The 23,695-nt window shown below is 46.2% G+C and overlaps 1 protein-coding gene across 1 annotated transcript in view; it reads left to right on the top strand.

Moving 5' to 3' along the window:
- BOP1 (BOP1 ribosomal biogenesis factor) overlaps positions 1 to 23,695 on the top strand; it is a 178,559-nt gene that overhangs the window by 94,576 nt on the left and 60,288 nt on the right. The window contains exons 2-6 of the mRNA XM_078686499.1: positions 15,484 to 15,638; positions 20,489 to 20,606; positions 22,402 to 22,503; positions 23,132 to 23,344; positions 23,506 to 23,667. Coding sequence (XP_078542625.1) covers positions 15,514 to 15,638; positions 20,489 to 20,606; positions 22,402 to 22,503; positions 23,132 to 23,344; positions 23,506 to 23,667 — 720 coding nt within the window. The 5' untranslated portion in view covers positions 15,484 to 15,513. The remainder of the gene's footprint in view (positions 1 to 15,483; positions 15,639 to 20,488; positions 20,607 to 22,401; positions 22,504 to 23,131; positions 23,345 to 23,505; positions 23,668 to 23,695) is intronic.

The following is a 23,695-nucleotide window of genomic DNA, read 5'->3' as shown; positions in this document are numbered from 1 at the left end:
GTCTGGATTGTCTCCCAGAGGGCGCCGTTCATTATGTTCTCCTTGTTCTTCCAGACATTGTACCAGAATTTGATGGCTTCATATTTTTTCAGTAAAACTTGAGATTGTAGTCCGAACTCAAGTCTAACTTGAGCTGGAGAAGAACTATTTGGTAACACAAAAACCCGTTTGAAGACTTTAGTTTGTATTTTGTCCAGGAGGGTGGCACTTTTCCCGTGGTGCAAGACGCTGCCGTATGCTATTGTGGGCAGTAATTTTGCTTTAATTGCAATTAGCAAAGGGGATACGAGAGGACCCTTTAGCTCGGTTGCCAGTCTGGCAAAGGAGTGCAGTAGGGTTTCCCCCTTGTTTTCTACGGCTTTAAAGTGCTCTTGGAAGTTTAGGCGCTTATCTAAGTATACCCCCAAGTATTTATAGCTGTTCACGGCTTCCAGGTGGTCATTGTTTATTTGGAAAATTGGCTGATTTTTGCGACGTCGTGTAATGAGCAATGTCTTTGTTTTCCTGATATTTATTGTTAGCAGGTTCCTTTTTGTATAGCTGGACAGGTCGTGTAGCAGGCTTTGAAGGCCGATTCTTGTCTGGCTCAACAGTACCACGTCGTCCGCGTATGATAGGTGCGTTAGAAGAAAGGTATCTAGCCTGGGAGGATGAGCGTTGACCTTGTCTAAGCATTCTGTCAGGCCACTCATAAATAAGTTAAATAAGTGTGGAGCCAAGACGCAGCCTTGCTTTGGTCCATCATCAGTATAGATCTTCCTGGTCAAGTGGTGCCCGTTGTCGATTTTTACCTGCATCCACGTTCCGGTATATAGGTTGATAATGGGCAAGAGAATTGAGTCCGGTAGGCCCTGATGTTTTAGTTTTGCCCAAAGCATTTGCCTATTGACACTGTCACCAAACAAGCATTTACATTGCAATAGGCCTCGCAACTGCCAATTTTGGAGCTATTGGCATTGTAAATGGCAATGCCTTTAAAAAAATGCAAAGCCATCGTTATTTACAATACCAAAGGAAACACCAATTGCATTGCATAGCGCATGTTCGTTACTGACCATATCTCGTATGTAGGGATGGTGCTGTGCAGGTGAGAGCTGCAGGGTTGAAATTTAAAGTTTCAGAGACCACCAAAAATCTCGGATTCAACATAATTTAAATGTTGCTATATCTGTGTAGGGCTTTTAGTAACGACAGGGAGATTAGTGCTCTGGCTTGTATGCGTGGTGTTTATTATGCTCAGTGTATGAACGGTGCTGCCAGGACGGGGGAAAATACCCTGTAACCCCCGTGAGTGTCCGAGTCAAAAAACCCACAACAATATTGAGATACCCTGTCCCAGGCACACATAATGAGGATAAAGGTCTGGTTCAAAGTGTCTCGTGTTCTAACCATATCTGCGGTCCACACCAGTGTGATGATTGAATGTTTTTTTTTAATGTCACAACGAGAAAGACAACCAGACAATAAATTAAATGTTAATCCGTAAAGCACACAATAAACTATCCAAGAAACATGTTCATGTTTAATTATGCTATTGCAATTGACTATCTGCACCTCTACTGAAACACACACACACAACTCCCCCCCCCCCCCACACGCCGGTAGTGCAATCCATTCCAGATGTGTAATGGACGACATCAGCAGCAGCCCTCGCTCCTCTCGCGGTGTGCTTCCCCCAGCATCAGTCCAAACATCCTTCCTCGAACCATCTTCACGAGGTGTGATTTGTAATGCATGGCCGACCAAAAAGAAAGCAAAATCCATCTCTTCCTGGTGCCCTGAGAAAAGCTCTTAAAAAATAATCAGGGACGACAAAATAATCAAGGGAATAAGGTCCGATATTGTACCTTACAATTTCCCCCACGACCTCTTGTCAGCATGCACCACAAACTTGCATGAAATGTAAGTTTATGGACGCCATAGCTCGGTGGGCGGAGCTATCAGAGATCTGCGTGTGGCCTGAAGGGCAGAGGTTTAAGGTGCCCAGATTTGCAGGCCGGTAACCTTCATTGCACGTGCTTCAGAGAGCCATCCGGGCCTGCCTAACCCCTAGTGAATGGCTGAGGAAGAAAAGAGCCCTTGGCTTTAATTGACTGGAAGGGAAGAGCTCACGGGCGAGAATGGGGAAACATGGAAGGCAAGCTTGCGAAAATACTGAAAGGCTGAGCGCGTCAGCATGGAAAGGCCATGCTTTTCTCTCGCCTTGTAAGGAACGCTATGATTCCTTGAAATGTGTCTCAGTGCACGTTTGACATGTGAGACTGAAAAATGAAACCATCTTTGTTTCAGTTAATAAAAACCATACAATATCGAAATTACTTCTATTCTCTTTATCTTAAAAATGTTTTTTTTGCAAAAGATTTCAAGAAGATTATATAAAAGTGATTTCATACAAACATATACAGGTTTGCTGACTTTCTAACTAAAAACAAAACATAAAATCCTTTTAAAACCTATCAAAACTGGAATACCTAGACCAGACGTTTTACACGGGTTTCATACTCTGCAACTTTCTTTTTCACCTAGAAAGGAAAGTGGCGAGTGGGTGACACTGACTGTGCGCCAGCCTCCAGCACTGGGCTTAAATCCTGACGAGGGAAGTTATCTTACAAGGGCAACATGTGGCGAGCAGTGTAAACACAACAGCAGAGCACTATCTGCTACACTGCCTCAACTGGGCTTCGTGTGGCACCTTCCACACGCCAGGGTCCACACCTGCAACACAAACACGCATTCACCCCTGACTCTCGGCGTACTCACCAGTGAGTGAGACATGCGACTTCCTTCAGGGACTGAAGCAGCCACATTTTATGCATCACTGACTGTAGGAAGGCCCCTCCAGATACTGGGGGCCCACCCGAGCGCAGCAGAGGCTCCTTGAAGAAGCCCGTGTCCCCTTGAAAGTTTACAGGAGATATAAATACAAGTGACACTGTGCGAGGGGAGAGCTCATTAGTTCGCTGTCCGACCCGAATATAGAGAGTGAAGTGCAAATTATATAGTTCAGTCTCGACTCACGGTCTGTCGACTGGAATGAGCCCGGCGTAGGCTTGATTCAGATTGCTGCTAACTCGCCCTGCGATGCCCCCTCCCCTCCAGGGGGAGACCGGAGAGCCGCGCGGGCTCGCTCGAGCCTCAGTGGGCAGGGTAGTGCCTGTAGACTTTCTTATCTTTAGGGGGGGCCATCTGTTTCTAATTAGCATGGCCACGCTAAGGCCATGCTAATTAGATAAGAAAGTGCTTCAAGACAGCCGTAAAGCAGACGACTCAGTCCGGATGGGCCGTCCAAAAGGGAGAAAGGGAAGTGACCTAAAAGCATCCTTTTCAATGGGAAGCCAGCGTTTAGCATAAACACTGACACAACCCAATGAAAATGATGTGTGGGGCTTCAAGTCCTCCTCTGAAATCTCCTCTCTCCCCTATATGTCTCGCCGAGCGAGCAGTGCTAGGCGAGACTTAAAAAGAGGTAGGATATTTCAGGGTTAGACACACCAATTAGCATGGTACCCCTGAAAATGGCACCCCGTGAACTCAAGCCTGATAGTGAAGCCCCAAGAAATCCTGTTACATGACATGGGGACTTAATTTGAGGCGATGGCAGGGCAGCCTTTTTATTTATTCAAGTTAATAACTTAAATGTCCTCCGATAGAGTGACTTTTTAGCATTTAGTAACACCTGAGGAAAAAAACTTCTATACGATTTCATTTAAAATCTTAAAAGGACGATACAATTTACCCACAAAATATGTAAAAATTATTCAACAGTAGTACTAATTTCAATGACGTTGCATTATACGTGTTAAAATATATTTGAAAAGTAATGTTAAAAACAATTTTAGTTCATTGCATATGGGCTTTTGATGTCCGGCCCTACTAGAGAAAGCAGGCTTCTAATGTATTTGGGTTGAACTGAACGCAGGCTACGATAGTTTCATCACTTATCCAGTATTATAGGTATCTTTCATAGATTCACATGCCTGAATCATTCCCCGTCGTCGGGGTGGGAGTCCCCGGTATATAAAAAGAGTAATGTCATATAGACATATACAGAGTAATAGGCCAGAGGCCTCTCATTAGTAACATATCCATGTCCTTTTGTAAAAAGGACCAAACTTTGGCCAAGAGCCAATCAGATATCACCACCCTCTAGAACCTTCCTGGAAGGAGCCCTAGTCACTCAGATTTTCTACCGCACGCCGTGCTAAGGGAGTCTCCTCTGAGCTCTGCTCAGTTTTTCTGGTATTCTTTACCTTTTTCAATATTTTTCTCTCAGAAGTTTGTTCTCTGTGAGGAGTTTTTCAGTTGATCATGGCTGACACTCTTAAAAAAGGTCTGTTTAGATCCTGTGCCTCTTGTGGGGAAAAAGAGGCTTCATGTTGATGACAGGCATGAAGACTGCCTTCACTGTCTCTACCCTGACCACTCTGCAAAGGATTGCAAGGTCGGCCGCACTTTTTCGACAAAAATTCTGAAGGACAGAGAGGGACGCCTGCTGCTCTGGCTCCAGAGACTTAAAGACAAGGACCGGGTTGTCTCTTCAGGGGAGAGTGAGTGTTCCATCAAAAGTACTCATTCCTCTCCCAAAAGGCCTAGAACGTCATCCCCAGGACCATCTTTGGAGCCACCTCAAAAGAAGACGCCCAAGTCTTCAGAGGTTCGTTCAAAGGCCATGGCTGAGAAGGTTTCTCTTCAGGATACTACCTTCAAAAAGCCTGTCAGGACATCTTCAGTGGTGACTGTAACAACGTCGACGACAACAATCTCCACATCAATGGCATCGTCATTCTCCTCAACGTCGACAACTACTTCAGCCTCGTCGTCGACGGGTAGGTCCATTCCGTCTGTAATAATGGTTAAAAAATCGACGATGAAGCGTCGACTAGTGCTTCCTCGTCGACAAAACAAAATTCATCGTCGATGACTAAAGCCGCATCGACGTCGATGAAACCTTCTTCATCGTCGACGAAATCCTCGTCGACGTCAGTGAAGCCTCCGTCGACAGTTCCATCGTCAACGAAGCCGTCGACGAGGACGTCGACACCAGCGTAGACGAAAACAAAGCCGTCGACTGGACCATCAACGACGTCTCCAGCGTCGACGCTGGCGTCGACGAACAAACACCGTCGTCGACGCTGTCGTCGACAGTTCATCGTCGACGAGGACGCCGCCGTCGACGCCGGCTATAACCGTCGACGTTCCCCCGTCGACGACCATACCGTCGACGGGCTCACCGACGACAGGATCGCCTTCCTTGAAGTACTCGTATACACACTTCAGGATAACTAAGCGTACTTTAATGCCAGAATTGACCTCACCAAGTAGAGTCCAGCCACTGCCGCCGGCTCAATTGTTGGACATGGAGGATTCTGAGGATGGCTCACTGTTTCAGACTGCTACCAACCCATCAGAACTTAACATTAAAATCCATGAAAGTTCAGAGTGTGAAGACCTGGATCAGGAAGGAATGGATTTCCAGGAGGAATATCACTCTACTCCACCTCCACCGTCACAACCTATGGTGGGTCTTCCAGCATCCAAAGTGACGGATTTACAATTTCTCATTGCGGATTATAAGCAGCGGTTTCCTTCCAATCCGCCTCCTCCAGTTGGGCCGCAACTGCCAGTTGTGATACCTACCCCTCCACCTCGCCCTAGGCCGCCTTTGCTGGTCATTCAACCGGACACTGCTTATTTGCCTCCTTTACAGTCTTCTGATGAAGAGGAAGGAGGAGCACAGGACGAGGGTGAGCAGCAAGAGGAAGGAGAACTGCAGGAAGACGAATGGAATGAATACGTTATTCCAGCTCCGGCTTCCCCTGACCAAGCACAGGCAGACTCTCCTCCGGAAGACATCGGAGGGTTCCACAACATCTTAGAAAGGGCTGCTTCAAGATTCAAAATCGAAATGACCACACAGCCTCAGGATTGTTTCCTGTATGACTTTAAAGAGCCATTTCAAAGGGCTGTGAGATCCATTCCCATTATTGAGTATATTTGGGATCAGGGGGTGAAAATAATGAAGAATCCTTCATCTTTGCCTCCAGTCCTACCTAGGCTCGAAAAAAAGTATAAGGCTCCTGACACAGCTCCTGCATGCCTTACAGGACACACAAAACCAGACTCTGTCATTACCCAAGCTGCGCAGCGTAAATCTAATAATCCATCCGCGGCGTTGACTGCGCCACCAGATAAAGAGGGTCGTAAACTGGATAACATCGGCAAAAGGTTTTTATCCATGTCGGCCCTCACTGTACGAGCGGCTAACTCCTTAGCCCTGTTAGGGCGCTACAACCGCCAAATGTGGGCTGATATTGCTCCATATTTGGGTACTATCCCAGAAGACCAAAAAGAAGAAGCAAAAAAGATCCTTCTTGAGGGCGAACGTTCAGCCTCTAAAATGATCGACATGGGAATGGATATCGCCTCCACAGGATTCAGACAATTGGCAGGGGCTGCAGTCCTAAGGCGCCAAGGGTGGCTTAAGGCCACATCTTTCCGACCGGAAGTGCAGGCCAATATATTGGACATGTCGTTCGATGGCCAGCTACTGTTTGAGAAAGACATAGACGACATGCTGCAAGGTATTAAAAAGGATACTGAGACCGCGAAAGCCCTAGGTACTCTTCAGTTCAGAAATACTAACTTTCGGGGCTCCAGAGGAAGAGGACAACCTTCACGAGGTGGCTATCGGGGGTACAAATCATCATACAACTCAAACCAGCAGTACAAACCCCAGTACCAACAAAGGCAGCAGCATCAAAATCAGTCATCATACAACAAATCTTCCTTTTGTGGACGCGGAGGGAAGAAAGTCACAGCCAGAAGGCAATGACCTTTTTCTACCGCAGGCCTCCATTTCTTCTCCACCTTACGCAGTTGGAGGAAAAATCTCATTTTTCCTCCACAATTGGCAGCAGATTACAACGGATCGCTGGGTCCTTCAGCTAGTCCAGTTGGAGTTTGTGGAGACTCCTCCTTCGAATCCTCCACAAGAATCTACATCTCCTACAAAAAGAACTCTCTATAATGCTCCCCAAAAGAGCTATAGAAAAAGTGCCTCAGGATCAGAAAGGCAAAGGATTCTATTCCCGATTCATCCTAATAAGGAAGAAGGAGAAAAAATGGAGACCTATATTGGACTTACGAGACCTCAACGGATACCTCAAGAAACAGTCGTTCCGTATGGTGTCCATTCAGGAGGTGCTGCAGCTCCTTGATTCCAAAGACTTCATGGTGTCTTTAGACCTCCAAGACGCCTATTTCCACATACCGATCCACAAAAACCACAGACAATTCCTCAGGTTTGCGGTGGCGGGCAGACACTACCAGTTCAGGGTGCTGCCCTTCGGACTGAAATCGGCTCCTCGCATTTTTACAAAATGTCTGTCTCCGGTGGCAGCATATCTTCGCCAACACCATCACCAAGTCTTCCCCTACTTGGACGTCTGGCTCGTCAAGGCACCTACTTTCGCAGGCGCGAGCAGGTCCTCAGACGCCTGTCTGCAACTCTTCGAAAACCTGGGACTCACTCTCAACCAAGAAAAGTCTGTACTTCAGCCTTCCCAATGCCTCACTTTCTTGGGGGCAGTCCTGGATACGGATTAGGAAAGGAAAAAGCCTTTCCTTCACAGGAACGTCAGCTCAAACTCAGGTCTCTAGCAGCCCGGATTCAGGCCAAGAAGACCATCACAGTGCGCCTGTACAAGTCATTATTGGGGATGATGTCCTCCAACATCCTGCTGATCCCACACTACCGTCTTCGTACGCGGCCGCTGCAGGAGGCACTATCCACTCAGTGGATCCAGTGTGCAGGATCCTTCGACGATCTAATCCGGATCACTCCATTCATTGTGCAGGCCCTAGACTGGTGGCTTCAACCTCAAAATCTGGACCAGGGCCTTCCATTCCTACTACCAATCTCTCCACATGTGATCACCACAGATGCTTCATTGGAGGGATGGGGTGCGTATCTGCAAGAACTCCAGATCAATGGGCTATGGTCTCAGACAGAAAAGCAGCTGAATATCAAACTTCTCGAATTGAGGGCAGTCTACCTGGCACTAAGAGCATTCCTGCCTCGGATCAAGGGTTCCCCAGTGCTTGTGAGAACGGACAACACCACCACAATGCACTATCTGAACAAACAAGGGGGAACTCGATCTCTGACGCTGTCGCTAGAATCTCAACGTATTTGGGAGTGGCTGCTTCGAAACAATATTTCTTTACGAGCAGATTATGTCCCAGGGGCAGACAATACCCTGGCGGACTCTCTAAGCAGGCAACGTTCCATCTGCCACGAGTGGGAGCTGGATCAACATCTTCTCAACTCCGTATTCTCCCGTTGGGGCAAACCTCCCCTGGATCTGTTTGCGACACAACTCAACGCAAAATGCCAATACTACGCAAGCTGGCATCCCCAGAAGGGGTCTCTCGGGAATGCATTTTCCATCGCATGGTGCAAAGTCTTCGCTTACGCATTTCCTCCATTTCCCCTGATTCCCAGGGTTCTCAGGAAAATGAAGGCAGAGCATTGCACCCTAATCCTGATAGCCCCGGCGTGGCCACGCCAACACTGGTTTACGGAACTTCACCTCCGGTCGCTGGAACCGCAAATTCCATTCAGGCCAAGCCTGACTCTCCTGACAATGAACCACGGGCAAGTCCAACATCCGGATCCACAATCTCTCAAATTATCGGCTTGGCTCCTGAGTACAGAGAGTTCCAGAAAGTAGACATTCCTCAAGAATGCAGGGTAGTCTTGGCCCGGGCCGACAGTACCAACAAGACGTATTCCCTGAAGTGGAAAAGATTCTGTATATGGTGTAAGACGAACAGGATACACCCATTTGAATCTTCGCCAGCACAGATCCTGCCTTATCTGCTTCATTTGGCTCACTCGGGGTTGGCCCACGCCTCAATAAAAGTTCACCTGGCGTCTGCATCTCGGTATATTTAACAACAAGGGGTGGTGATGGACAGAGTTTCTGAATTAAGCAGAATACTCTCACCCAGTCAAGAGATCAGGGCTAGATCCAACACCGTTTTTTAGCTCACTGCACCATCCCAGTTCAGAACCTGGCTATATGCAAATTAGTCTGTTCCTGTCCCAGTGCATGATGGGAACAGGGCAAACCAAACTACCAAGCCAATTCTTACACTGGGAAGGAAACAAGCTTCCGGGGACCGGTTTCTGGCATTTCAGCCGTCGTCTGCCCGGCTTGCTTGAATCCTGATGGTGCAATGAGCAAGGGACTCACATCTGAGTATACCCTTCCACGCTTAGGGTGGACAAAATATTTAACAACGAGGGGTGGTGATGGACAGAGTTTCTGAATTAAGCAGAATACTCTCACCCAGTCAAGAGATCAGGGCTAGATCCAACACCGTTTTTTAGCTCACTGCACCATCCCAGTTCCGAACCTGGCTATATGCAAATTAGTCTGTTCCTGTCCCAGTGCATGATGGGAACAGGGCAAACCAAACTACCAAGCCAATTCTTACACTGGGAAGGAAACAAGCTTCCGGGGACCGGTTTCTGGCATTTCAGCCGTCGTCGGCCCGGCTTGCTTGAATCCTGATGGTGCAATCACCACCCCCTTTTTCTGAATCTTTTTTGGCCACTATAGGTGTGGCAGGGTATACTCAGACATGAGTCCCTTGCTCACTGCTCCATCAGGATTCAAGCAAGCCGGGCCGACGAGGCTGAAATGCCAGAAACCGGTCCCCGGTAGCTTGTCTCCTTTCTGGTGAAGAATTGGCTTGGTAGTTTGGTCTGCCCTGTTCCCATGATGCACTGGGCCAGGGACAGACTAATTTGCATATAGCCAGGTTCTGAGCTGGGATGGGGCAGTGAGCTAAATAACGTTGATGGATCAAGCCGTGATCTTTGGACTGGGTAAGAGTGATCTGCTTAATTCAGACACTCTGTTCATCACCACCCCCTTTTCTGAATTGTATCTCGGTATAGGCGTTCTTTGTCTGGTGTTTCTCTCTGGTCCAATAGACTGATCAAGCAGTTTCTGAAAGGATTGTTCAGGACATTCCCTCCAGTGAGGGCTTTGCCACCCACCTGGCAGCTCAACATCGTACTGGATCAGTTAATGAAACGCCCCTTTGAGCCAATACACAAATCCGACATCAAATATCTATCATGGAAAGCAGCTCTCTTACTAGCGCTCACATCAGCAAGGAGAGTGAGTGAGCTCCAGGCCTTCTCTATTCAAGATCCTTTCTTACAGTTCAAACAGGACGGAGTTATCTTAAGACCTAATCCTAAATTCATACCAAAGGTTCCATCCAACTTTCACCTGAATGAACCTATAGTTCTGCGGTCCTTCTTCCCGAACCCAAGCACTGCAGCGGAAAGGTCTCTCCATTCCTTAGACCTCAAAAGATGTCTGAAGTTCTACATCCATAGAACAGAACAATTTCGAAAAACCAACCAACTATTTATTGCCTTTAACAGGCCCAGGAAAGGTCTTCCATTGACAAAGCAGTCCATCTAAAGGTGGATCTCGGCAGCCATTACTTTCTGCCACCAGCAGGCAGGACATCCTCTGCATTCTAAAGTCCAGGCCCACTCCACTAGAGCGGTCTCCACCTCTATGGCGCTCTTCGCTGGGGTACCCATCATCGACATATGCAGAGCGGCGACATGGAAGACACCTCATACCTTCACCAAGCACTACTGCTTGGATTCAGAGCTGATGAAGGATGCAGCTGTGGGTCAAGCGGTGCTACGCAATCTATTTCACTAGAGGTGAGCCTTCTTCCTTTCACCCCTCCATCCTATTACCTTCTTGCACATTTCTCTATGTTTAGAGTATCATATTACTTACTGTATTTCATGTTTGATATTCTATTATCATGTGATTTTACAGCTTGTTCTCTAAGAAATGTGCCGGTTATTGCTTGCTACTCTGATTCAGGCATGTGAATCTATGAAAGATACCTATAATACTGGTTAAGAAATGCGTTACTTACCTGTAACTGCAGTTATCAAGTATTGGTATCTTTCATAGAGTCACACGCAACCCACCCACCTCCCCTGGAAGGGCTCACCTTGCTTCTCTCAGTAGGTACTACTTAGCACTGTGCTTACGAAAATCTGAGGGACTAGGGCTCCTTCCAGGAAGGTTCTAGAGGGTGGTGATATCTGATTGGCTCTTGGCCAAAGTTTGGTCCTTTTTACAAAAGGACATGGATATGTTACTAATGAGAGGCCTCTGGCCTATTACTCTGTATATGTCTATATGACATTACTCTTTTTATATACCGGGGACTCCCACCCCGCAAACGGGGAATGATTCAGGCATGTGAATCTATGAAAGATACCAATACTGGATAACTGCAGTTACAGGTAAGTAACGCATTTCTTGTACGTAAAGTGCTGCTGCTATAGTCATGTGAGCTGCAAGGTTTTGATTTGAGTAAACAAGGTAAATCTGAGAAGAGATGTTCAATTCATCTGTCACTGTTTTCGAATTGGTTTTCCGCTAGACTCAAAAACGTTATCGCCTTGCATGCCGGTTGGACTGTCGAGCCTCCTCATATGCAAGAAAAAATATATAAACAATTTATGCATTTAGTGTAATGTGTCGACGACGTTTCGAACCATACTTAATGAAGGTTCATCCTCAGGACAGAGGGTAATTGCCTTAAAGTTACAGGCGCTGATTCCCGGTGCGAGCAAGAACCCCCATTGAGGCCTTGCCATCTGTATTACCAGACCAGGGTACCGTGACCATTGTTTCTCGGACCCCATTATCGAGGGCACTCTTAAACGATCAAATTTGTCTTTTGCTCTTAAGCAAACTATCAAGTCTAAGGAATTTTCCTTTATTGAGTGCCACACAATTGTGATATATTCGCAAATGTGTAACTTTAAGGCAATTACCCTCTGTCCTGAGGATGAACCTTCATTAAGTATGGTTCGAAACGTCGTCGACACATTACACTAAATGCATAAATTGTTTATATATTTTTTCTTGCATATGTGTATACTTTAGATTGTCTGGTTTATGTCTTATTCCAATCAGATGTCCTGCTATTGCCTGTTATTTTGTATGTTGTATGTCTTCTCAGTGTGTTAGTCGGACACCGGACGGTGTCCCGCTTCTATCACACCCAGTGTTCTATTGTTTTTAGAATTACTTTTGTATCAGGGAAATAAATCGTCCGGCTGGACAATTCCCCTAACAATATAATGCCCACAAAGGGCGGCATTCCGTAGTGGGCCAGGACCATTTCCAGTTTGGGTAAAGGTCTTTAAATGGAAAAGCTCCCAGTCTCAATGAAATCCGGTTAAAATTTTTGTCTTGAAACCTAAAATGCACGTCACTAGCCCCCGCAGCTGCTCAGCAGGGCGCACTCTAGGTGCACTGCAGGTGTAGAGGTTTGGAGTGAAGCCCTTCCCGTTGAGGCTTCAACCCACAACCACTCTGAAGCTGTAGGGTGACTGATGAATCTGTAAGTTCAATCCACAACCTCCCCGAAGCTGTAGGGGGACTTAGGAATCTGTAGGCTCAACCCACAACCTCCCCGAAGCTGCAGGGTGACTGATGAATCTGTAGGTTCAACCCACAACCTCCCCGAAGCTGCAGGGTGACTGATGAATCTGTAGGTTCAACCCACAACCTCTCCAAAGCTGTAGGGGGACTTGGGAATCTGTAGGCTCGACCCACAACTTCCCTGAAATCTGTAGAATGACTGAGGATCTGTGGGTTGTAGTTTTGTTGATGAAGCAGGCGTGTCCTTTCTAGATCAGTAAGTGTGGTGCTTGGAACTCAGTTGTGCCAAGGATGTGCTGAGTATTTCAGTCTGTGCCTGCAGTGTTGGTTGCCTGCTAAAGAGTGTAATTTATAACCGAGGTTTCTGACTCCCCTCGCCTCCCCTCTGCACCTTTTATTTTTAGGTCTGGCTACAGACTGCTTTACCTGTGTCATAATGTTTTAGTTGTTTTCTAAAAACATATAGATGGGGCTGCAGTTGCTATTTTATTTTGCACCGGGGCAATAGGCGTTTTTTCCAATGCAGAGCACGAGGTGGTTTCATTTTAGGGTCAGCAGCAGCTGGAACATATTATTTGTTGAATATGAAGACCACCTTGAAAGTGAAGCAACATTACTTGTATGGTGTAAATAATTCTGCAAATGCCATATGATAGCAAAGTGTTATTTTTTAATAAAATGTTTGTGCTAGAAGCACTAATTAAAAAATAGAAAAAATGACACTTCATAATTACAGTGAGTATACCTATTTAGATAGTACATCAAGTTTTTCTTGAGTTATTTTGCGAGGCTCGTGATGCCTTTCATGGTGAAACTGTCCTTCCCCAGGTGGTGTGCTTGTACTTGAAATAAATATCCTTGCTGCTCATTCTTCTCTCCAGCAGGGTACTTACTGTTTAAGCGCGGCCGCCATCTTTGAATGGTGCCGCATCTATAAGGTTTTACTGCAAGAAATAGAACATCCGCTTTCTCAAATCGACCATGTGTACAGTATGATTTTTATCTGGTCTTTTTTACGAACCTGTGCATGTGCCACTTCAGTAGTATTTATTTTTTGGGCTCGTCTTTGGCCATGACCCTGTGTTTAGGTTGCCACTTAGGTACTCTACTTTTCTTTTGTAAGCCTATGTACGCTATTGTGTTATGTTTATTTTATTCTTCATGCATTTGATCTGCTGCGAGCAGGGCCGGCTTTAGGACATTGCCCCTGGGCACTGGGCGCCGACCTGTGCAGGCGGGCACTGACCTCAGGGGCTGCGCTGTGTTTAGCAATAACTTATGATTGGAAAGATGAGCGGCACTTTTGCCGGATGGCAGAGAGGCGGTCATAGGGGTGAATGCGCCACAAAGGATTGTAGCAGTGGGCGCCGCCAGCGCTAAAGCCGGCCCTGGCTGTGAGCCTGTGGGCTTGCCATTTAAATAAGGTACTCTGTCTGCCAAACACCTGATCTGTGTTGGCGCTGGTCGTGCCACAAGAAAGATGCGAAGACGCCACATGTGCCAGAACAGTCTAGGTGAACTGCAGCAGAGCCCTTCTGTAAACTGTTCACATAACCCTCCCAGCTCTTTTGGCAGCGAGGGGACTGCTACCTTCAAGTCAACCATGGAGGCCTTGGGCTGTAGAGGTCTGCCACCCTCAGACTAGGGAGGAACCAGGGGCCTTCCTGAACTCAGCTGTGAGTCCATTACGCTCAGTTTAAAGAAGATTGGACCACTGGCGGGAGACCGCACTCGGCCCCGCTTCGAGTCTGCTTACCCATACAGGCCAACATTTTGAAACGAGATCTTCAAAAAAATAGTATCAGGGGCCTTCATTTTCCCTATTGATGTATGTTGGAAGGAAATGCCGTCTTAGGTGGGAAATGGCTACAATAAATAAATGTTTGGCTTAAAAAAATCCCGATTCTCCCTCTGAATCTGGCATGCATGCTTATTCTCAGGTAAGAATAGGTTAGGACGCTGGCGGGGGGCTTACCAAGCTCCGCTTTTCGGTGTTATCCACTTGCCTGTTGGATCCCATAATGGAAAGTAATATTTTAAAGTCCACAAGAGTCGGATTTGAAGTTGGGAACCATACATTTACATTTGCACCCGCCTTGTGTGATGCTTCACTCTGCAGAATATTGGTAATGCCCAACATTTGTGTTGCAATATTATCCCTGCTGTTGCCTGAAGCCTTATCTTGTAAGATTGGGGTAACCTGCTGCTTCATTGCATCAATTCATCCTTTTACTTCCTCACTCGCGCATCCAGGCTCGTATCCCTGCACTTTCATTAACCCATTCATCAGTGCTCTAAACCCCTTACCCATCGGCACACACACTCACGAATAATCCATGTACTCTCCCTGATGAATCCATCTATCCATGCTCTCTCTCATCCATCCAGTTGTTCACACATTCTCGTATTCACCTAAACACGGGCACACACTTATTAATGGGCTAGTTTCACTTTTAAAGTTAGCAGTTGTATTGGCTTTTCCAATGCTTATTCTCTTTTTCTGCTGTGGCCATTCTCATCCCGCCCCTTTCTTCTTTTACTTTCTCTGTTTCATGCTTTCTCCCCGTTGTATTATACCTGCCAAAGGTCTTCAGGTTTTGGATAAACATTATTGAAGATGGAACATATACCGTTGTGTAGGTTTTATTTTTTATTTGAATTTTCGGTGTGTTTATTGTCTGATATATCCATCTCTTGGCTCCCCAGAACGAAGCTTTTTTCGGTGATGATGTGCAGTATTTTCTTTTCCATGACCTACCTACATGTTGGGGAGAGCTCTGCCCAGGTTCCCATTTTTAGGAAGACGGGAGCCTTGCATTGTGATTGTCAGAAAACGTTGATGTCCTTCACGGGTGTTGTTTGTGGGTTTTCACGGTGTTTTCTGTTATCGATGTGCGTAAAAGCACTAACCTATTGAGGCATGTTTTTTGCCTGGCTCTAACTCCTGGTTCTCTGTGTTTTCTTTTCCACTCAGGATGTCCGCAATACCGTGGGTAACATCCCCATGGAATGGTACCAGGATTACCCCCACGTTGGATACGACCTAGAGGGGAGGAAAATCTACAAACCAATCCGCAACAAGGACGAACTGGACGAGTTCTTGGACAAGATGGAGAACCCCGACTACTGGTAAGAGTCGCTGGGCCTGTAGCCCTTCATCTGTTGAACACGTCTCCACTGCCTGGCTCTGCAGCAGATGCAAGACCTTCCTGTGTAGCCTCAGCTCTGAGGCACCTGCTGTACTCTGATGCCTAAGAACATCTCCTGTGTACCTGTACCCTCCACTACTAGACTGAAACACCTCACAGGGCTCTCTGCCCCCTACTGCCAGACTTGACGTCACGGGGAACAGCTTCCCAATCCCTCTGGCCCCTGGAATCACTACCACAAGTCAGTGTCTTCCCCAGCAGGACTCTAATGCCACTAATTCACTTTCTGGTTCTGAGATAATCTCTCGTATTGCATTGCCAACTCCTTGTAGACTCCAAGGCATGGGCACCATCTCATACATAACCCTATTTTCAGCTTCTGTTCCTTGCCGAAGGAAGCGATGAGGGGTGATGGAGACCAGGACAAGGAGAGCTGGTGAAGAGGGTGGCAGGAATGTAAGCCGTGGGAAGAACAGTTTGAGGTGCATTAATCGTGCTGAAGGGGTGATGGAGTTGAGGCGTGGGTGAAATGGACTGGTTGAAAAAGAACGAAGACCAAGTCGATATGAGGAGGAACCACCTCTTCATAAGCCACTGCAGTGCCTTCTCTGTTCTGTGTCCTCCAAGCTTCTAGTCTCTCATACTTATTCCAGCAAATGATGTAACACATCACCATTTCTTTACCATCACCCTTCCTTCATCACTGCCGCATCCCTTCTCTGCATTACTTACTCTTTCTTCCTCTGTTCTCTATCGTTCTTGCGCATCACCTCTTCTCCTATTCTTGCTCTTCCTTCCTCACCTCTTTCGCACCTCTTTCTTTACTGTTCTTTATGCTTCTCCTCTGACCTTTTCTACCATTTCACTTTTTTAATTCGTTGGTCTTTTCGCTTGCATCACTTTTCTCTTTTAAGCTCTTCTCTGTCATCGCTTTTTCTTCTTTGACCCTTCTCTACTGCAGCTTCTACTTAATAGTCTCTTTTGTACCACTGCTCCTACCCCTATGCCCTTTCTCCAGCATCCATGTTCTTTCTTCATCTCCCTAATCTCCCCATTTCCATTTAATTCTCCTCATTCCTTTTTTACCATGGTGCTTACTTATTAACTATTCTGGTATCCCCAACCCCTCCACCCCCTTCCCCCGGATGGATAGAAAGTGCCTCAATAACTTGCCATTCTTTCTTCGTTCAGAGCCCTGTTGCAGTCCTGATTCGAGTCTGTTAACATTTTGTTGGCAAAAAACCAGCGAAATGTCAACAGGAAAATGTAATAGAAAGGAGGACAGACACGCGGTGATCATTATGTAAAATTATTCTACATGTTCTATCGCCTGTGGAGCAAGAAAGCCCAGAATACTGCACCCTGCACTTTCTATTTACATAACAGCAGCTTCTTCAAGACCAAGATGAGCGCACCGCTCCTCAAAAGGTGCAACAATAAGTCCTCTGAATAACCGAGGACTACGAAGGACCACTGGACAAACGTAGGCCTAGATGAGGCAAAACCTGGTTACTTCCTAAGCCTCATCACCTCCCTGAGAAAGTGCAAGTTGTTGAGGGTGGGGGGACTACCACAACTTCCTCTAGATTTCACTCACGCCTGTCACAGCTCTTGCTCTTAATGTCCGTCCACAATTACCACCATATATGAACCCTTTGCCATATTACTCCCGCTAATCTTCCTGCCTGAAGTATCAGTATATTGGTAGAACCTAAACCACCCCATTTTCTTCCAGTTGCAAGTTTTTCTTGACCAAGGTAGGAAGTGTTCTTCAGAGCACTCAAGAGCTAGTGTGATCCAGGGCTGGTGCCCGTTTACAACCAGTGTCCCAGAGATGAGGGGGCCTCCCCTCAACTCTGCTCACCCTGCAGGAGAGCTGTCGGGCTGCCTAAAAGCCTGCTTGCCTGCTCAGAGAAGGAAGGTGTGTGCCTGGCCCTACATAAGGAGAGGCTTCCAGGATGAGAAGCTCAGCATTGTCCCTGGAGTGACACACCCAGAAGAGCAGACTTGCTAACCGGAGAGTAATCAATACTGATGCGAGCCACGAGGAGTCACCTGGCCTCCTTGTGTGGTGCATGCGGTACCCATGAAGCATCAGCAACTGCAAGCGACAACACGCCACCCGGCGTCGCCATCACGTGACCAGAGGGACCTATTTCCCATTTCATTCAACTTGCTGCAAGTGCCACGAGACCTACCACTACTGCAGTAAGGGAGGACCCCACCAGCCTGGAGGCTGCGACTCCGGAAGCCGAAGGGCAGCTGTAGGAATCTGCCATGCCTCTACATCTAGCATGAGGATCCGAGGGGTAGGACTTCGGCCCACCATCCTGTGCCCGTTGCCTGAGTTTCTGAATCCAACCGTGAATGGTGTGCCAGCTATTCATGTGCCAGACTGCATCCAGGCGGGCAGGCATCATGAGAACTGAATATGGAACCAGAAAGACTGTGCCTTGGACTGCAAGAGCACTTATTGTGATGTAGATGAGGTACAATCTGGCCTACCGGTTACTGAACGGAGAAGTTGCACAGTCCAAATATGAGCTCACGCATGTGCCCGGTTCCTTTCTATGGTCTTTTAATGCTGCTAAAACTCTTAACGTCTGGTGTGAGATTCCCATAGAACAGAGTCCTGTAGTTGTGTTTTGCAGGACTTCATTTTGATGCGAGGTAAAGTACTTCTCTTTGTAACTAAGACCAGCACTGGGCTGTGGAGTGATATCGTGTCTGTTGTTTGGCTGCTTGAGTTCTGAGTGTCTATCATCCCTCATTACCTCTCACAGAATCATTTGAATTTTCACCCTTGCTATCCTGAGAGTCAAGTGCAGAAGCTGTGTACAGGGCCCATAGTTTGACAGAAGGCAGCACACCGCCTCGGTTGTGGCCCATTTGCCCCTGTCTGATCTCGATCCCTTAGATCTCAGTTTGATCTTTTCATTTCACCAATCGCCAAACCTCTAGCTATCTCCTCTTTAGTCCTCCTCTGGCTTGCCTCTTTTACATCACTTACTCAAATCCATATTCTTACACAGTGCTTCAGCTCTCTAGTGATACTGCCCAGCGCTGCAGCTCTTTCTTCTCCCAAATACTGGAAAACTCCAAATTCCCCTTCTTAGAACCAATTGGTCCCTTTCTATCACGCGTTCATATCATCCACTCTGCAGAAACAGCACTTACGCATGCAACCAGCTTCATCGCATCAGCCTAGCCTCATCCTCTTTGACCCATCGTCGTACTCCTCAGTCTCTCTGCCTCCACCTTTGAGATGGTGTATCATCTTCGTCCACTATTCGTCCTGGACATCACCAGCTCAGCCCTTAGGCCGTCAGGCCACTCTTTCTTCATTGTGTGTTACTCGGTTATCCTCGCTCATTGCCTAGGGCTGTACCGCCTGCGTCTCTTCCCTATAACTCTGGTTCAGGGCCTTGAACAACCGGTATAGCCTTCAGCAGTGGGCTATATTGCTATATTGTAGCAGCCTGTCTGTACAACCCCATCCCCTCAGCACTCCTTCACTGCACTGGACAGTGCCTCAGAATTTGCCTCCAGTACCCTCCCTAGGCCTACTCCCACCTCATCCAGTTGCCACCAGCCTGGCTGGCACTCGGCAAAGAGCAGGATCCTCCGGCAGCTACTGGCACTTCGATTTAAAGGTGTCTATGGCTTATCTCCTTACAACCTTTGTGCCAACCTGACCCGTGGGTAATCCTTTCTATAACGAATCAGAACTTTCTGGTCTCATCCAAACATCACCATTCGAGATCTAGATTCTGCTGCTTCTCCCTACTGGGTCCTCTACCTGATTCTGTGAATGTGAAATAGCGCCTATCTGTAGAAAGCGTTTTCCGACCATTATAGCTTTCAAACATTGTATAGAAGTACTTTTCATTCTCTTAGTCTTATTAGGTATAATTTTTGCATTTGGTTATATGTCTGCAATCACTGTTTATGCTCCCAAAATAGTGATGGTTATCCTCACTATGAACCACCCATCTCTCATTGATGCTTTCTACCATTCCACAAGGCCTTTTATAGATTCATAATCCTCTAGCCCATGCGCCTCACACATAATGTAGGCCTATTCACAAAAGCATTTATGGGTACAGGAAGTAGTACCACAGTAGCATTCTTTTGCATGCCTTTGTGAATCATCCCTGCAACGTCAAACTCGCTGCTTGTAAAAAGTGTAAAGAGGGACATTGTCCTTTCTATTTGTACTAACTGAATTTGAATATATGATGTCTGGCCAATTCACAAAGGCATGTAAGAGTATGCAAAACAGTGCTACAGGAGTACTACTTCGCATAACCCAAAATACCCATGAGAATAGGCCCATTGGTTTCAAACAGAAGCTGTTTTCAAAGTCTGAAAGCATCACAAATAGCCCGCCACTAATGTCAAAACAAGAAGGCATTTAAAGTTCATAGTTAAGTCTCCCCATCCTCTGTTTCCTAGTTAATTCTGGATTTCACTGCATCTTATCTGCTTGCTACTTGTTTGCCACCCTTTGTCCTCCGTCTTTAATCTCTCTCTGCCATCTCTGGGAACTACCAATACCATGTTCGGGTCTCACTTGAATCAGTATGCATTTCAATCTCCTCAGGCATCTCTTTGATCTTTCTGGCTCCATTGTCTGCTTGTTCCTTCTCCCAAACTTCTCATTTTATTCTAGTGCTCCCCTAAAACCTGTATCCTTTTGCCCTCTCCATTTTCCTTCTGTCTACCCATTTCCTTCTGACACCCCATTACTCTTTCCTTCCCTTAATTTTGATTTGCATTGATCATAATTTACCATAAACCCCTGTCTTATAATGTGCATCATCCATACAGGCGGACCGTTCATGACAAGATGACTGGAGCGGATATCAAACTTACAGACGAACAGGTCGACCTAGTTCATCGTCTTCAGAAAGGCCAGTTTGGAGATGTTAACTACAACCCATATGAGGTAAGCTGAATTCTCAATGAAAAAGTCTGTTAATACAGGGACTTCAGATAAAGTTTCGGCACAGTGTGCTTCATGTAGACCTGCATCAGGCTGGAGAAATATGGGAGTGGGCTGGAGAAAAGGTAAAGTGCTTGCACTCAGTTTCTGCAACAGTCCACAGACTTGTAAGTCTGCTGGGCTATACCTTTTTAAAACATCCACCAATGGGCTGCTGGTTAAGGTAAAGTAGAAGTCAATATGACTCCAAGTGCAATAGAATGAGCCTGTTCAGTGGAGTGAGACAAGTGTGTGCTATCCCCTGTATTGTTTATTTTATAGATTAGTAAACTCAATGTCTCTCTGAATACCGTAACTCAATTTGTCCCCTGTGCCAATTCAGCTCCTATACCTGTACTTTTATATTCTGATAATGCTGTGCTTCCTGTCTGATTCCAGAAGCCTTGCATTGCTGGGTACGTGCTTTTTCACAGTTTATATCTGATCTTGACCTGTCAACTAATTTTACTCCAACACCATGGCATGTGGACCTAAGCACTATGTGTTACGCACTCTCTGTACCAATGGGAATAGCTTGGAGAGTGTGTACAGATTTTCATATCTAGGACTCGTGTTTGATTCTAATGGATCATTTGCGGAAAATGTGAAGTACAGAAACGTCAAGTTTACACAAATAGTATGTTCACTTTTTAGTGTTTGTAAGGCCGTGGGAGGCAAGCCGATCTCTTCTCTTTTAGACATATATAACAAATATGTACCTACTGCTAGTTGTGGTCGGGGAATATAGGGTTTTGCAGACTGTTGGGCATTGCAAGTAGAGGGGAATCGATTTTGTAGTTGTATCCTCCTTTCAATCTACTTTAGCCATGAAACACTTGCCCTGCCTTATTTTGAGATCTTAAGATAGGCCCCCTTTTGCAATGGCTTTCAGTGTACAACATCCCTCGGATCACTTTTAGCCAAACTATAATTGGTGATTGTATTCGATGTGAGCGGCCCTTGAACATTCCCTGCTTGAATATGTTAAGTAAAATGTTGCAGATCTAGGAAAATCCTCCTTATATGACAACCCTCTGACTATACGTACAAATGATAACAATTCAGCGAAACGTCTGTTTATGGACAGATGCTGTGCACTAAGGGAAAGCTTGGAACTACGAAAGGCCTTAGTGAGGAACTATGATGTCCTAAGAACTATGATTGGTCTAGAGCCGTATTGGTTTTACGTATGTAATAATTGGGAGAGAGCTCTGTTGAGTTTTAGAGCAAGCATTGTCTTTTATTTGTTGTGTTTTCCACTGGGATATTATGGTGATCCGGATGGGAAAAAATGTTTGTGAAACTAATTCAACTCACTCTACTGCACTTTACATCATTCTATAAACTTTATAGAACTTGTAGATTACAATTTTTATGACCTCTTGAAAGGATGCACAGTTTTAATCAATGTTGAGTTACCCTTCGTTTCTTATAATTGTTACAAAATGCTGACGTATGTTTTACATTGGGTAGTTTTCTTAAATCATCTGGGTCTCATTGCAAATGTTGGGATTTACATTTTTTGTGTGTTTTATGTTATTTATATGGAATTTCAGTTGGATGGGTATTTTGTAGGAGTCTTTTATGATTGTCTTTGATATGCGAAAACAAAATTGATTGATTAGATTGAGCTTGTTCAGTGAATTGCTATCAAGTGCAAGGATCCAATAAAGGTGCTTGCTTCTCAGTGGCAATAAATGCTCTATCGAGATCGATACGTAACCGTCAATGGAGTAACGCCTGCTTGTTTCCCTCACAGCCTGCAGTGGACTTCTTTACTCATGAGATCATGATTCATCCGGTCACTAATCGCCCTGCTGACAAGCGGAGCTTCATCCCATCACTGATTGAGAAGGAGAAGGTAAGACCCGCATGGTAACTTCCTGAATGTGGTTTAGATGTGGGATGAGACCGTCTGCTCTACGTTCATAACCTGTCCCGTACTCTGGGGTCCTCTCTAGTATGACCGCGGCATTGGCCAGGGAAATGCATCTGTTTGTAAATTAGTGAGCCTACTGATTTACTTTTTTTTGTATCACCAGATGTATTCAAATAAATTGCATCTCCTTGTAAGGAATGGGAAAGATATGGCCTCTCTCATTCATTTGTAGACTTAAATCTGCATCAGAGCATTCATGCAAGAGATTCTGCACAGTCCTTCCAGGATCCTTTAACTCCTAGCATAATCCTGGTGACTTCTTTAACATGAACAGCACATGTCACCCCTTGTGCAGAGCATGCTTAGCTCATACAGGTATTTCATGCAGGAAGTGAATTTGGGATCCAAAGGCTTTCTGCCTGGGTGTGTGTGTCGGGCATAATATCCTGAGGTGCTGAGGGAGGTTGGTGATTGATGGTTTGTGTACCAGGTGCAGAAACTAAAGGTTCATCTGAAGGTTGTTTTGGGGTAGGTCTCTGGAATCCAGAGCATGGTTTTTCTTACAGCTCCACTCACAGGAGGCGGTCTGATTTCTGATCCTCCCCTGCAGGTTTCCAGGCTGGTACATGCCATTAAGATGGGCTGGATCAAACCCCGCAAGCCGAAAGAAGATGGCCCCCAGTATTACGACTTGTGGGCCAAGGAAGACCCCAATGCAATCCTGGGGCGACACAAAATGCATGTGCCAGCACCCAAGATGAAACTCCCGGGGCACGAGGAGTCCTACAACCCTCCACCAGAGTATCTCCTCAGCGAGGAAGAGGTAATGGCTGCAAGCCAGGCCACTGATTGGTGCTCACATTTCAATGCCACACCTCCTTTCACCGGGGCTCCCTGAAATGAAAAGCATATTTGCTCCTAATAGTTCTATAAAATGTTAACTCGCTCTTCTCTTCCTCTGACCCTATGATTTGTCCCTTCCAGAGGTTGGCCTGGGAGCAGCAAGAGCCTGAGGAGCGGAAACTCAACTTCCTTCCCCAGGCGTACAAATGCCTGCGCGCTGTCCCGGCATTCCCACGCTTCATCCACGAGCGCTTTGAGAGGTGCCTGGATCTCTACCTGTGCCCCCGGCAGAGAAAGATGAGGGTATGTTTGCTTCTTCATTTATTAACCC

This window comes from Lissotriton helveticus, chromosome 4_1, assembly GCF_964261635.1.
Source record: "Lissotriton helveticus chromosome 4_1, aLisHel1.1, whole genome shotgun sequence".
Lineage (NCBI taxonomy): Eukaryota > Metazoa > Chordata > Amphibia > Caudata > Salamandridae > Lissotriton > Lissotriton helveticus.
Note: the sequence above shows the minus strand (reverse complement) of the source record. Positions and strands in the feature narration are given on the sequence as shown.